Here is a 13345-nt window from a genome sequence, read left to right on the forward strand (position 1 = left end):
GATTTGTTCATAGGATGTGCGGTTTAATTTTTCTTTTTATATTTTCTTGATTGTTGTATCAATGCAATATTAATCAAATATTGTTATTTCAGCTAGATCTTTGTTTATTAGGCATTACATGGTTTCCCCGGTACCTCGAACATTTTAAATGTTGTCTCTTTAGGTTCTCGTATTTAGCTCAGGGCTTCAACTTTTGTTGAAGGGAAACTTAAGGTTCCAACTTTCTTTTTTGCGGGAATAATTCTTGTATTACTCATTTATTAAGGTTCCAACTTGATATGCCCAATCATTTGGTTTGATTAGAGCATAGAATTGGTAAATTTGTGACATAAAAGCAATTTTAGATATAGGAGGTGAGGTTGGCGTCATCCGGTTTTATAAGAGAGGGCCTCAGTGAAAAATGTTCCGCTAGTTTGGAAAGTTTAGAGGGAAGGGGAGGGGTCTGGCAAGAAAAGGGAAAGGTGGGTTGGGTTTTTTTGTTGGGACCGAGTGTTTGGACAACCACATTTCTTCCCCAAATATGGTTGGATTTGGGGGAGTGGACATCTGTTTGATGTCTAGACCCGTCTGGCGTATGAGGGAGAAATAAGTTTCAACCTTGAAATGATGTTAATCATTTGTTTGATTCATTCATATGCACGGTAGCCCGTGGCAACGCACGAGCGCTCTACTAGTGAAAAGACTTTCTGACTGGATTGATAAGACACAGTGACTTGTTAAGGTATTATGCATGGACTGGACCAGGTTAAAACTGATGTCATTTGGAGGGTGGTTGATGGAGCGAGTATCAATATTTGGAGAGACAATTGGCTCCCTAGGAATTGTAGCCTCAAACTTCAATTGTGGCAAGACGAGCACGTGCGCTTCTAGCTAGTGTTCACGTGAAACGTACCGAATCCGATTAGTCTCGACCATGGAGTAAATGCATGTGCTAAGCCGAGCACATGCAAAGATGGCCAACTTTAATTGTCCGTTTCACCCTACAACGAAACTAAAACCTTCTTGTGAAAATCGCTTGATTTGAATTAAATTAAAAGGCCCTCAGGGGTCAACCTTCACAAGCATTTTAAAATGTCGGCCCAACCAACCAGGCCCTTTTTTTTTCTTTGGAGGAGGAGAGGAGAGACTGGACTGGGGAGGAGGAGGGAGGAAAAAGGCAGGCAGCCAGCGCGGAGGCAGCCAGATCAAACCACGGCGCCGGACGCGACCAATCAAAACCCCTCCCCGCCGTCGCCGGTCGTCTCTCCCACCTCCGCCGGCGATCCGCCCCGGCGCCCCCGCGGCCAGGCGGCCTCCTAGAGAGAGCGGCCAGATCTCGCGCGGCGCCCCGCAGATCTGGGCCTAGAGAGGTCGGGGATGGCGCTGTCGGGGATGCGCGGGCTGTCCGTCTTCATCAGCGACATCCGCAACTGCCACAACAAGGAGCAGGAGCGCCTCCGCGTCGACAAGGAGCTCGGCAACATCCGCACCCGCTTCAAGAACGAAAAGGTACTCCATCCCCTTCCCCTCCTCTCCCCCTATCCATTTCGCCCGCGATCTGGGCGGCGGAATTCAGGCCTGCTTCCGCTCCACGAGAACCACGGAGCTGCGAATTGGGTCTGACTCCTCCTCCTCCTCCTCCTCGTCCTAGTACTAGTCTCGAAATGGCTGCTGGATGGTAGCTAGCCTTATCTGACTTTGTTGGATTCTGCTTGCTCTGCTGCGGTGCAAACTTCAGATGCAACTGTGAAACAAATGGTAGCGACGATTGCCTCCAGTAGCACTAGTTTGGGGGTTGGGATTGAGCTGCTGGGGCACAGCTATTTGAAGGGGATCGAGCTGCTGGGGCAGACATTGCGAAGCTCAATCGCCTTGGGTTGTGCCATCACCACCTGCTAACACTTTACCATAGACACACCCACTGTACTAAACTGACAGTGGAAGATAATGGCTGCAAAGCGCACTATCGGCTTACGATGCCACGAGCTAATCTTTTGATTTATGTCCAGTTCTGTGTGTTGGACTAGCTAGGATCAACCCTGCATTCAATACTGTCAAAATGTATGCTCTCCATGAAGTATGTACTGTTGTGTATATGAGTAATCAAAATTCTGGACTAAGAAATACTCCTAAGCTAGACTAAGAAATATACTGTATTAACTTGATTAATTCATGTTGGATTACAAAAGGTGTGATGGCCCCCATTACAGAGGCGGGAGTTCTCCCTAAGCATACGGAAACTGCCAAATAATATAGCAATTAGTTATTAGTCCCTACTTTCCTAGCTGCATGGTACTCATCCATATACAGATGGACATGAGCATACATCTTGCACATATCAGGTGTTTGTAGAGTCGCATAATAAAGATCTGCCATATTTTTTGACATATCATCTTACTTTATGTCAGGCCAGCTGTATATACAAATGTACGATTGTAATTACAAAATGGTATTGGCCTCGTTAGGCATGCAGGGTCATCTGACCAACAGCGTTTTTGCAAAACCAAGTTATGCTGGCGGAAATTTTGTGAAATTAATACTTAAAATACCGTAAAATTTATAGCTAATTGTGCGCTTAACCCCATAGGGCTGTATTGCTCGCACCGCCACTGTCTGCATGCAGTGCAACAGTTAAGGCGACACAGAGAAATCAATCTTACTAAAAAGCACCATGATCTGCCATCTTGTAGGGATTGTCGCATTATGAGAAGAAAAAGTATGTTTGGAAGATGCTTTATATACATATGCTGGGTTACGATGTTGACTTTGGGCATATGGAAACTGTTTCCTTGATATCCGCGCCGAAGTATCCTGAGAAACAGGTGAAAGCCACATCTTTGAAATTCTCAATTATCTCTCCTTTCCAGTAGTACAATTTGTTTCCTAATTGCTACCTTTTGATTGTGCTGCAGGTTGGATACATCGTGACATCTTGTTTACTTAACGAGAATAACGATTTTCTAAGGATGGTCATAAATACAGTACGCAATGACATAATAGGACGAAATGAGACTTATCAATGCTTAGCATTGACGATGGTATGTCATCCTGTTTTTCTCTTGGATACTCAGCATCTTCTTTTGATTTTTTTTTATTCCGTGGGCATTTTATTCTGAACAAATTTTATAAAATATAGAACTGCCTTGCAAATATGTAACCGGATACTATAATAAACATCCTTTTCTAACTATTGCATACATCACGCATTGCATTTACAAAATGTGACTCGATAGCAGAAAAAGATAGTGATGCAAAAGAAGATCATGACACAAAAACTACCCCTAAGGAATTTAAACAACCAAAATCTGAAACGCACTGAAAAAAGTAACCAGTATTGTTGCAACAATTTACTTCATTTTGAGCTTTGTGAAATGGCGTTTATTATTGTACATTACTTAGAGCTATTTTATAAAATAGAAAAATTTACACCCGCTATTTTATCTATGTTTCCTTAATTAAATCTGTTTCAGGTAGGTAATATTGGCGGGAAAGAATTTTCTGAGTCATTGGCCCCTGATGTTCAGAAACTTCTTGTAAGTGGACAATATTTCGCTCATCTTTTCCTTCTCATTTGAGCAATTGGACTAATGAAACATCTGACTCATCAGATTTCAAGTAGCTGCCGACCTGTAGTCAGAAAGAAGGCTGCTCTATGCCTTCTGCGACTTTATAGGAAGAACCCAGATGTTGTGAATATCGATGGCTGGTACTAACATAACAGAACATGAAGTTTTATTACCCACTCCACACAATTGCTTAGCGAATTGCATTTCATATGTCAGGTCTGATCGGATGGCACAACTTCTAGATGAGCGTGATCTAGGTGTGCTGACATCTGTCATGAGCCTTTTTGTTTCACTAGTATCTAATAATGCTGAAGCATACTGGAACTGCCTCCCAAAGTGTGTACGAATATTGGAGAGGATGGCAAGAAATCAAGATATTCCTCAAGAATACACCTACTACGGAATACCATCTCCTTGGCTTCAGGTTTTTTTTTCCTTCCTTGGCTCACTCAGCTTGGTTAAAAGTTAGGCCTTCATAAATTTGTACTGAGATTATTGAATCTATTTGGTCACAATCTGCTGAAATCTTGTTCTCCTTTAACTTTGATTGCGTACTTGTGATATTTTTTCAGCTGGTCTTGCAAATACTGGATGTCTGATTTAATTGCACGATTGGTTTATTTCATTTATGTTTGTTACCTGCTATTGTGCTTGAAGAAAATAATACTACTCTGTCCCATAATGTAAGACGTTTTTGCAGTTCAATTTGAACTGCAAAAACGTCCTATATTATGGGACGGAGGGAGTAATATATAATAGCTGTGTGCTTATTTCTCTGATTTGTTATCATAATACTTTTAATCTCCAGAGTTGCAGTATGCATATGTGATTTGAATTATGAAGCATCTACTAGGGATGTGGCTTAGGTTATAATGCTAAGCTGCATTTCACAAGCAAGAAATGCATATTACATATTCTCTCATGTGAATGCCAAGTAAGCAACAAAATCATATGATTTTATAAACTCAAAGCTGGTGGAGTTGCGATGGTTGGAACATTTCGTTCTGCTGTTATTTAGTGGGAAGAACAACATAAAGTCTGAATTGTAGTTTTACGCAATGCTTGTGCGGCACTGGCAGAACACATTATTTCAATTGTCTTCTTAAAATTGAATTATGTCACATGCACCATGTACTTTTTATGCTGGGTTGTTCAAAGAAATATCTGTACCTTATGTGCATGTTGGATGCAATTTTTCTGCACAATCATTTGTTTTAAAAATTAATTTTATTATTACTTCAGGTTAAGGCAATGAGAGCTCTTCAGTACTTCCCTACCATTGAGGATCCTAGTGCAAGGCGAGCTTTGTTTGAGGTACACCTCCTTTTACTATTGTACTCTACATATACAAATAGGTCATGGGTTATAATGGTTATTGTCATTCTGTAGGTTTTACAACGTATTTTGATGGGCACTGATGTTGTTAAAAACGTCAACAAGAATAATGCCTCACATGCTGTTCTCTTTGAAGCTCTTGCTCTGGTGGGTTCGTACTCTCTTTTGGGCTTATATTGTTGTTTTCCTTTTGTAGCAACTTGCCTTGTCATTTCCTCTCCCACATCACCTTTTACGTTCTTATTTTTATCTCCATAGCCTCTTATACTTAAGCATCTCTTCCTTATGAAAGTTTGTTGTGCAATACTTTTTTTCATCATATTACAGGTTATGCATCTTGATGCTGAAAAGGAGATGATGTCCCAATGTGTGGCTCTTCTCGGCAAGTTTATTGCTGTCAGGGAGCCAAATATTAGGTATCTTGGTCTGGTAAGTGGCTAAATGTGTTTCTTTGCAACAGTGCTTTCACTTGATTTATGCCATCTGTCCCAGTGTTGCATTAGAAGTGTAAATTTTATTATAATGTAACACTACTCCATTCATCATCACAGGAGAACATGAGTAGAATGCTGTTAGTAACAGATGTACAGGATATAATTAAAAGGCACCAGGCTCAGATCATTACTTCTTTGAAGGATCCAGATATCAGGTACATGAGGCCTTTCCAGCATCTTTGCCTCTTTGGTTGCATACATATTATAAACTCAACCCTGGAAAAATAATGACATTTGAAAGAGTTCAAACCAGTCAGATACCCAAATCACACTTTTGACCTAAGGTTGATAGTTTGGAACTCTTCACCTTTTTTTTTCAATGTAGGAGAGTATCCCGCTGCATAATTTCACTCCTTCTGTGTAGCCAAACCATTTGAATTTAATTTGTGATTTCTTTTGCAACTAATTGAATCATTAATGTTATTTGTTACTTTAGGCAAACCTGAGTACATACCTTGTATTGATAATTGTTATTTGAACATTTTATTTGATTTCCTTCCTGAGAGATACATTCACGATTTGCTGGACCTAGAATCTGACTACATTGAAAACAGTTTCTCTAAAATATGAAGCACCATTAGACAATTTCTACTAAAGTGATGATTGATTTTAGACAGACATTTATATTTTTTGGCTTCATTTGCAACCCTGTTTTCTCCACCAGCCTTCTACTATTCTCTCCCTCCCTCCCAGTGTTCAAAATAGAACAACACTTATGTGTTAAGCTCCATCATTACTGAGTGGTTAACACAAGGAGCACAGCTATGTACACGGGCCACTTAGTTAAACAACATAACACACCAAGGAGTACATGTTTTCATCTGAGGAGTGCTCCATGCGCGACTTACATAAAGTGATAAACTGATAACAACAATTTATGGTTTTAAGAGGCGTTAGGGGTGAAAAGCTCAAAACCAGTATGGTCACCGATACTTGATGGAATATGGATTTTCATATTGTGGTTATATTGTCAGCAGCTCTTTGTTAATTCAGTATGTTTTCACTTGTTTGATCTACACTTGGTGTATTCTGTGCTTTATATTTATGTGTTTTCTGTCGTGCAGCATTAGAAGGCGGGCTCTTGATTTGCTGTATGGCATGTGTGATGTTACAAATGCAAAGGAAATTGTCGAGGAGTTGTTGCAGGTAACCTATGTTGTGATAATGGTCCTGCAAACGATTTTTATTTTCTTTCCAAGTAGGCACCTCTTAACACTTACTGTTGTGTTCTTAATATATTTATCTTCGTTTTTCTCAGTATCTTAACACAGCTGAATTTGCAATGCGTGAAGAGCTGGCTCTGAAGGCAGCCATTCTTGCAGAGAAGTTTGCTCCAAATCTTTCATGGTAAGGAATTTCTTCGACAGGATCAGACCATATTTCACTGTTTGGCTTGGCATTGAACTTGGAAGTTAAATTGTCTTGCATGTATTTGTTACATACATGATGTGGTATTTTGCATGCATAGCCAGTAACCTGCAAACCCGATCAAGTAGCTGTTCACCTAAAATGGGTTTACCATGACCGAGCTACAAACCTCATATTTCCGCATTGGGTTGCTGCACTTTGTGTAGAGTAATAACTGGAGAGAAGAACACACTAATTTATGCTGATTTTGTATTTCTGTAGCTTCAGGTCATTGTGAAGTGTTGGCCATATCTAAACTATTGTTTCTGTAGGTATGTTGATGTTATACTTCAGTTGATAGACAAAGCAGGAGATTTTGTAAGTGATGATATATGGTATCGAGTGGTACAATTTGTCACCAACAATGAGGATCTTCAGGTTCTTGCATATTTCTGATTCCAGTTCCGCCGAATCTTCTCGCTACTGTTTGATGGACCTGATGTTTGACTCGTAATTTTCTCAGGCATATGCTGCAGCTAAGGCGAGGGAATACCTTGACAAGCCCGCTTTGCATGAGACCATGGTCAAGGTATTTTACATGACCTGAACTTGTTGTGCTAATACCATGAAGTTTGATTTTCCAGGACTGCTTGATTGTTTTAATTTGTAGAGCCCCACTATAAATCTGTGTTTTAACTAGCAGTAAAGTCTGTTGATAAATAAATAAACCTACCTTTATCCATGATCAACCTCCTTTAAACTTGGACTTTTCGTTCTGCCTTCTATTTGTCTGTCATAAAGGAATCCAATCTGCCTACCAAGTGTCCACCCTTCTTGTCTGTAGTCTGTATGGTGTTCTACTTCACATTATCCTACTCTCGTAACAATACAGGTCAGTGCTTACCTTCTTGGAGAGTATGGCCACCTTTTGGCCCAAAGACCTAGTTGTAGCCCCAAGGAGTTGTTTACCATTATAAATGACAGGCTCCCAACAGTATCGTAAGTTGTAAAGCACTTCCTTGAGTAACTTCTTTTTTCTGCCCTGATGTAAAATTCTAATTCTCTGATTTTTCATCAGGTCAAGTACTGTTGCTATTATTATCTCAGCCTATGCCAAGATACTTATGCACACTCAGCCTCCTGATGCGGGACTGCAGCAACAAATCCTGGCAATATTTAAAAAGTACCAGTTTACTCATTCTTCTTTGATGACATGCCACCTTTTGTATGTCTGTGAAGTTTTTTTTACGCTTACATTACATTTCAGGCATGAGAGTTATATTGATGTTGAGATTCAGCAGCGAGCAGTTGAATATTTTGAACTAAGCAGAAAGGGTCCTGCTTTGGCTGACGTATTGGCTGAAATGCCGAAATTTCCTGAACGTGAGGTAAACATGTATCCTGATTACCTGTTAGTTGTGTATTGTGTACTCATATTTGCTGGTTATGCTCTATTTCATTGAATTCATTTTATTAATCAAGAAGGATTCATGTTTAACTTCCTGATTATGCATTTTGCATGTCTACTCTAGTCTGCTCTGTTGAAAAAGGCTGAAGATGCTGAAGTTGACACGGCAGAGCAGAGTGCCATAAAACTACGAAGTCAGCAACAATCATCCAGTGCTATTGTTGTAGCTGCTCAGCCCCCTGTAAACGGACCAGCCCCGGCTGCTAATCATCTCACCCTTGTGAAGATGCCAAGTCAAAACATTGCCGAAGTATGACCTTCTTACTTAGTTATGAAATACATTAGGCATCATTCGTGAATTTCATTTAAAGCAATATTTATGATATTCAGGAGAGCAATGTCATTCATGAAGAAACCGCGGTAGAAGCTCCAAAAGAAAATGGTGCTCCCGTCGAAGTTCAGAGAAATGTTGAGATCATCACTGAGCCCGCTCCTGTTAGTAAAGTTGAGCCGCCTGCATCTCGTCCTGCTTCTCAAGCAGACCTCCTTGCAGACCTTTTGGGCCCTCTTGCAATAGAGGGTCCTCCTGCTGCTGTAGAGCAAACTCCTGCTCAAGGATTGGAGGCTAATCAAAGTCCAGTAGGTGACTTGGCACTGGCTACCCTTGAGGACCAGTCCAACTCTGTTCAGGTATTACAATACTTTCTCATAACATTAGTGTCTTTATATGGAACTATTTCATGCATGGCTGTATGCTCACTATTGAGTGGCGGCATCAGCAGAATATGTCAATACTGTCATTCAGTTTTATATGCGCTGGTTGCTTTCTTCTGCTGACCAGCTCTGCTTTCTACAGCCAATTGTCAATGTTGAGGAGAAGTTCAATATATTGTGCACGAAAGATAGTGGAGTTCTGTATGAGGATCCTAACATCCAGGTTTGCAGAAGTCGTTAATTTTTTTTCCTCCTTTCGAGCATTTCTTATTTCTGCTGCCTGAACCCTCTGTGTGGTCTTTTCCCCTACCTCTAGATTGGTTTAAAAGCAGAGTGGCGGGCCCATCATGGTCGTCTCATTCTTTTCCTGGGGAATAAAAATACTTCGCCCCTTTTGTCATTGCGGGCTTTGATTTTGCCTCCTAGCCATTTTAAAGTGGAACTCTCGTCAGTACCTGACACTATTCCTCCTAGAGCACAGGTACCACGCGCTGCAGTACAATCCACATTTTCCATGTTTTCTTTCCTGAATTAATCTCATTTTCGTTTTTCTACGTTCTTCAGGTGCAAATCCCAGTCGAGGTTACAAATCTCCGCGCGAGTAGAGATGTTGCTGTTCTTGATTTCTCATATAAACATGGAGCTGCACTGGTGATTGTTTTACGCCATCATTTTTCCTGAGAGTCCAGATATTCTTTTGTTTTTCTCACAATGTAACAGCAGTGTATTTGCTTTGCTTGCTCAGGTGAACGCTAAACTTCGACTTCCTATTGTGTTGCATAAATTCTTGCAACCTATAACTCTTTCCCCTGAAGATTTTTTCGCCCACTGGAAAACATGGAATGTTCAGTCACTCAAGGTTCAAGAAGTGGTAAGGACTCACCTGTGTTATCAGTGATCATCAGCATTACTTGATTAAGGGCTTACTGGATCAGCCTTTCTAATGAACCCCTTTTTTTATGTGAACACACAGGTTAGAGGTGTAAAACCATTACCTATTCCTGAGATGGCTAGTCTTCTCTTGAGCCTTCACCTGGCAGTTACTCCTGGACTTGTATGTTGCTCCATTCCCCCATGTTTTTTTAGCTCTTTAATTTCGAATTATTGAACTTGTTCGTTTTACTAGGATACCAACCCGAACAACATGGTGGCGTGTGCTACATTCTTTTCGGAGACAACCAATGCCGCGCTTTGTCTGGTAAATATCCTGGCGATCAGTCCATCGAATTGCTTGTTTGGGTATCCCTCTGGGAAGAAACTAAGCTGTTGTATACAACCAGTCTCTCAGTTACTGAGCTACTCTGGCATCATGTCCGTTATCTACACAATATGTTGACTAGCTAGCACCGTTGGGTTAGACGTAAGATAAGAAGCTCAAGCCAAGTTGACTGCACAAACCAGTACATGCCTGCCATTATTCAAGATACATTTCAACATGACAAATAGCCCAATAGAAAATTAGAAGACCGTGCATGTGATCCCAGGATAGGGTGAATGGAGCATCGTGGCTTTTGTGGGGTTTTTTTTTCTAGCCTCTTGTGCTACTGGTGACGCGGTGCATCTCTGTTCTACTATGCAGCTTATGGTGCATCATCCTTCGTACTAGCTAGCGTAATGTATAGTTGAGTACTCATGTACAGCGGCTTCATTTGGTTCACTGAATCTCTTAGGAAATTGTCCTATTAACAACTACTACCATGTAGGACAACGTTACACCTCAATATTTCTGATACATGGAGCATTAGCTAGGATAAATTCTTAGCTAATCCTTGAAATATGCATGCTTTTATGTGCTGTCCCATTTTAGTACTTGGGGTGTCATCTTGAGTTTTGTCTTAAGCTATGATTTCATCTAGTCTAGTTATAAATTTTAGGTTTCTATATAATCTGATGCCTTTTGAGCATTTTGCAGGTGAGAGTTGAAACAGATCCCCAAGACAGAAGTCAGCTCCGGCTAACAGTCGCATCAGGAGATCAAAACCTGACATTCGAGTATACCTTCCTCCTTTCACCTCCACAGCCAGCAGCAGCAGCAATTCATTCATGGTTATGGCTTACACTAGAAAGAAAAACAAATGTTGATCTCGTACTTATTTTCCGCTGAACAGGTTGAAGGAGTACATCAAGGAACATCTGATCGACATCCCGAGGGCTCGAGTGGCCCCCCCTCCCGCTCCGCAACAACCACAAATGCCTCCAGCAGCGCCGGCGACAACATATAACGACCCTGGTGCCATGCTAGCTGGGTTGCTATGAAACCAGACGGATGCTGGAACAAACAGTTGTCAGACGTACATTGCAGTAGTTTTTCATCTTGAGGATCTAACACTGCCCTGCCCAGAAGCTTCCATCCATCTTGCCACCAAGACGACGACGAAGCGCTGTCGAAGGTATGATAACGGCTGGGCAGGAAGGAAGGGGCTGGCGGGGTGGGTTCTCCTTGCACCGGAGAAAAGGAAGCACTGTATTATTGTATTCTTTTGGGCCCTTAGTAGCATCGATCGATCGATCATAATTTGTGTTTGCCATAGCGTGTAATCGTGGTTCTCTTGTATCCTTGAGATGTATCCTATTACTACAGTAAGCACTACCTGGGAAGGAAGGAAGCGGATTGGTGGTGGTGAAGATGACTTACATGTGTAGCTTTTTTTGTGCGGTCGTGCGAGTGTTTATATATAAAGAAAAATGTTGTTAGGTTTGTGACCTACTAGCTTTTTGTTTTGTTCCGTTGTGGTGGTGTATGTATGCCTTGGATCCTTTCCTTTGAGACAAACAAGTGATGAGCGAGTGATACACATAATGAGAATCATCATCAAACTCATTAACCGTCGCCACAATGGCGCTCGCGGGGCGATTTTACTGTGTCGATAGAAATACCAGCCCCGGGTAACACCTCCCCAAGTAATAAAAATATTTACGATCGCTCGCTGCGATTTCGGTCGTCGCCCCTCCTTCCTCCCCCATCCTCCTTTTCCTCTTTCCCATCCTCCTTTCTCTGCCCGTTTCGCTCGCCGTGGCCGATGGCCGCACCAACGGAGACCAGAGGCACTCGGAAAATGGCACCGATGAGGACATTGAGGAAGCCCGTCCAGGTTTGTGTTGGGTTCCGCTACTTTCACCTGATTGAATGGTTTGTGTTTGTTTCATCTGCTGACCATGCATTTTCATACTTGATATTAATTCTTGGCACATTCTTACAGGAATATCATGTGTATATGTTTCAGTTTTCTTCGTTTTGGGGTAAGATTATGTGTGCCTGAATTTAGACACGCATTTTCTGTATCAGATGCAAATTTCTTTTGTTCTCTGTGTGTATGCTGGCCGCAAGAATTACAAGGTTTAGGACATCACAAGAATTACATCCCCTCTAAAAGATTCTCAAGGATACTCCACACCTTTTTTAACGAACAGGGTGTAAATTTGTATGATGTTGCCATTATTCATTTCAGCAATCCCACACCTAGGCCTGCTCTGTGGTTTTTAATGCAGAATCTGTTTGTCTAACCATTCATTATTTTGGTACACCATTTTATCGGTCGGACATTGCACGCGGATAATTCAGGGAAACTATAACTTGTGGGATAACCCGGCTACCTGAACCTTTGTGGGTGCGACCAGATTCGTCAACACTCAGATCATATGTGTTAAGTTGGTGAAAATTGTTCTTGTAGGCAAGTTTAGTACCGTTAAATTGAACCTCATATTATGACTTCCGTTGCGTTGATCTGGTTCCCCAACACATAAGCATGCAGCTTCCAATGATGCCAATGGGGTAAATGGGGTAACATAATTCGTTGTGTAGCATCACCTTTTGAATTTATTTGCGTGCTTGTGTATTATATATGCCACCCAATACTTCCTGAAACCTCCGGCGTTCTACGTACCTTTTAGAACCAGCCTTGTCATGTATTTACATAAGTTCAACTTTTGGATTCAAATCAGTATTGATGTGCAGCTAGCAGCAAGTACTCTTCCTCTTTTAGCAACGCTGCAGTGGAGAAAGTTTAATGAGTTTACAACCATTTCAGTTCATACGAGTGGAACAGTATATATAGGTACTATGATAGATAGCTTTTAGACATTCTTTATAAAAATTACACGAAAACTTGCTTTCTGACTTCAAATTTGTTCGCCTTCTTCCTGATACATGTACAACGAAAGGGGTTCATACGAGAAGTAGGGGTACTTCTTCGAATGATGTTCGTCATTATGCGTTGCGGGGCTTCCATATGGCCCGTGAAGTGAGGATGGTTAGGGAGTCGAGACCCTTGTGAGGGCTTGCCGGCACATTTGTCTTTGTCGCCGTCCACCATTCGAAGAAGTCGGTGTCGCCATCGGGGCGGCATTGCGGGCATGCGGCACCAGGCCAAGATGCCATGCCAAATGATGCGCGAGAAAACGCACCCAACGGGGAGGTGGTGGAGAGTCTCGTCATCCTGGCCGCATAGTTTGCATATTGTTGTAACAAGAGCATGCCAGTGTCTGAACTCAACTCAATCCCT

General features: G+C 41.6%; 1 protein-coding gene across 2 annotated transcripts; it reads left to right on the forward strand.

The window, feature by feature from the left end:
• Positions 1-1118: 1118 nt before the first annotated feature.
• Positions 1119-11550, forward strand: LOC123094065 (AP-2 complex subunit alpha-1). 2 transcript variants are annotated; one of them, XM_044516146.1, is made up of 27 exons: positions 1120-1488; positions 2670-2801; positions 2892-3017; positions 3450-3512; positions 3588-3685; positions 3762-3969; positions 4788-4859; positions 4935-5027; positions 5208-5309; positions 5432-5529; positions 6439-6520; positions 6633-6721; positions 7054-7159; positions 7245-7310; positions 7614-7720; positions 7800-7904; positions 7989-8109; positions 8254-8439; positions 8520-8819; positions 8986-9066; positions 9160-9324; positions 9408-9494; positions 9589-9714; positions 9817-9897; positions 9970-10041; positions 10756-10835; positions 10952-11550. In XM_044516146.1, the coding sequence occupies exons 1-27, from the start codon at positions 1357-1359 to the stop codon at positions 11097-11099; spliced, it is 3126 nt and encodes a 1041-aa protein (XP_044372081.1). In that variant the 5' UTR covers positions 1120-1356; the 3' UTR covers positions 11100-11550. The 2 variants fall into 2 exon arrangements, with proteins under 2 accessions (XP_044372080.1, XP_044372081.1); XM_044516145.1 differs by having other exon boundaries at positions 1119-1488; positions 7800-8109.
• The last annotated feature ends 1795 nt before the right edge of the window (positions 11551-13345 follow it).

The sequence above is a fragment of the Triticum aestivum genome, chromosome 4B (assembly GCF_018294505.1).
Source record: "Triticum aestivum cultivar Chinese Spring chromosome 4B, IWGSC CS RefSeq v2.1, whole genome shotgun sequence".
NCBI classification, from domain to species: Eukaryota; Viridiplantae; Streptophyta; class Magnoliopsida; order Poales; family Poaceae; genus Triticum; species Triticum aestivum.

Coding starts and splice junctions, on each gene's coding strand:
- LOC123094065 (XM_044516145.1), top strand. CDS start 1,357: ATGGCGCTGTCGGGGATGCGCGGGCTGTCCGTCTTCATCAGCGACATC. Junction 7,721..7,799: donor GACAGGCTCCCAACAGTATC/GTAAGTTGTAAA, acceptor ATTTTTCATCAG/GTCAAGTACTGTTGCTATTA. Junction 9,898..9,969: donor TGGCAGTTACTCCTGGACTT/GTATGTTGCTCC, acceptor TCGTTTTACTAG/GATACCAACCCGAACAACAT.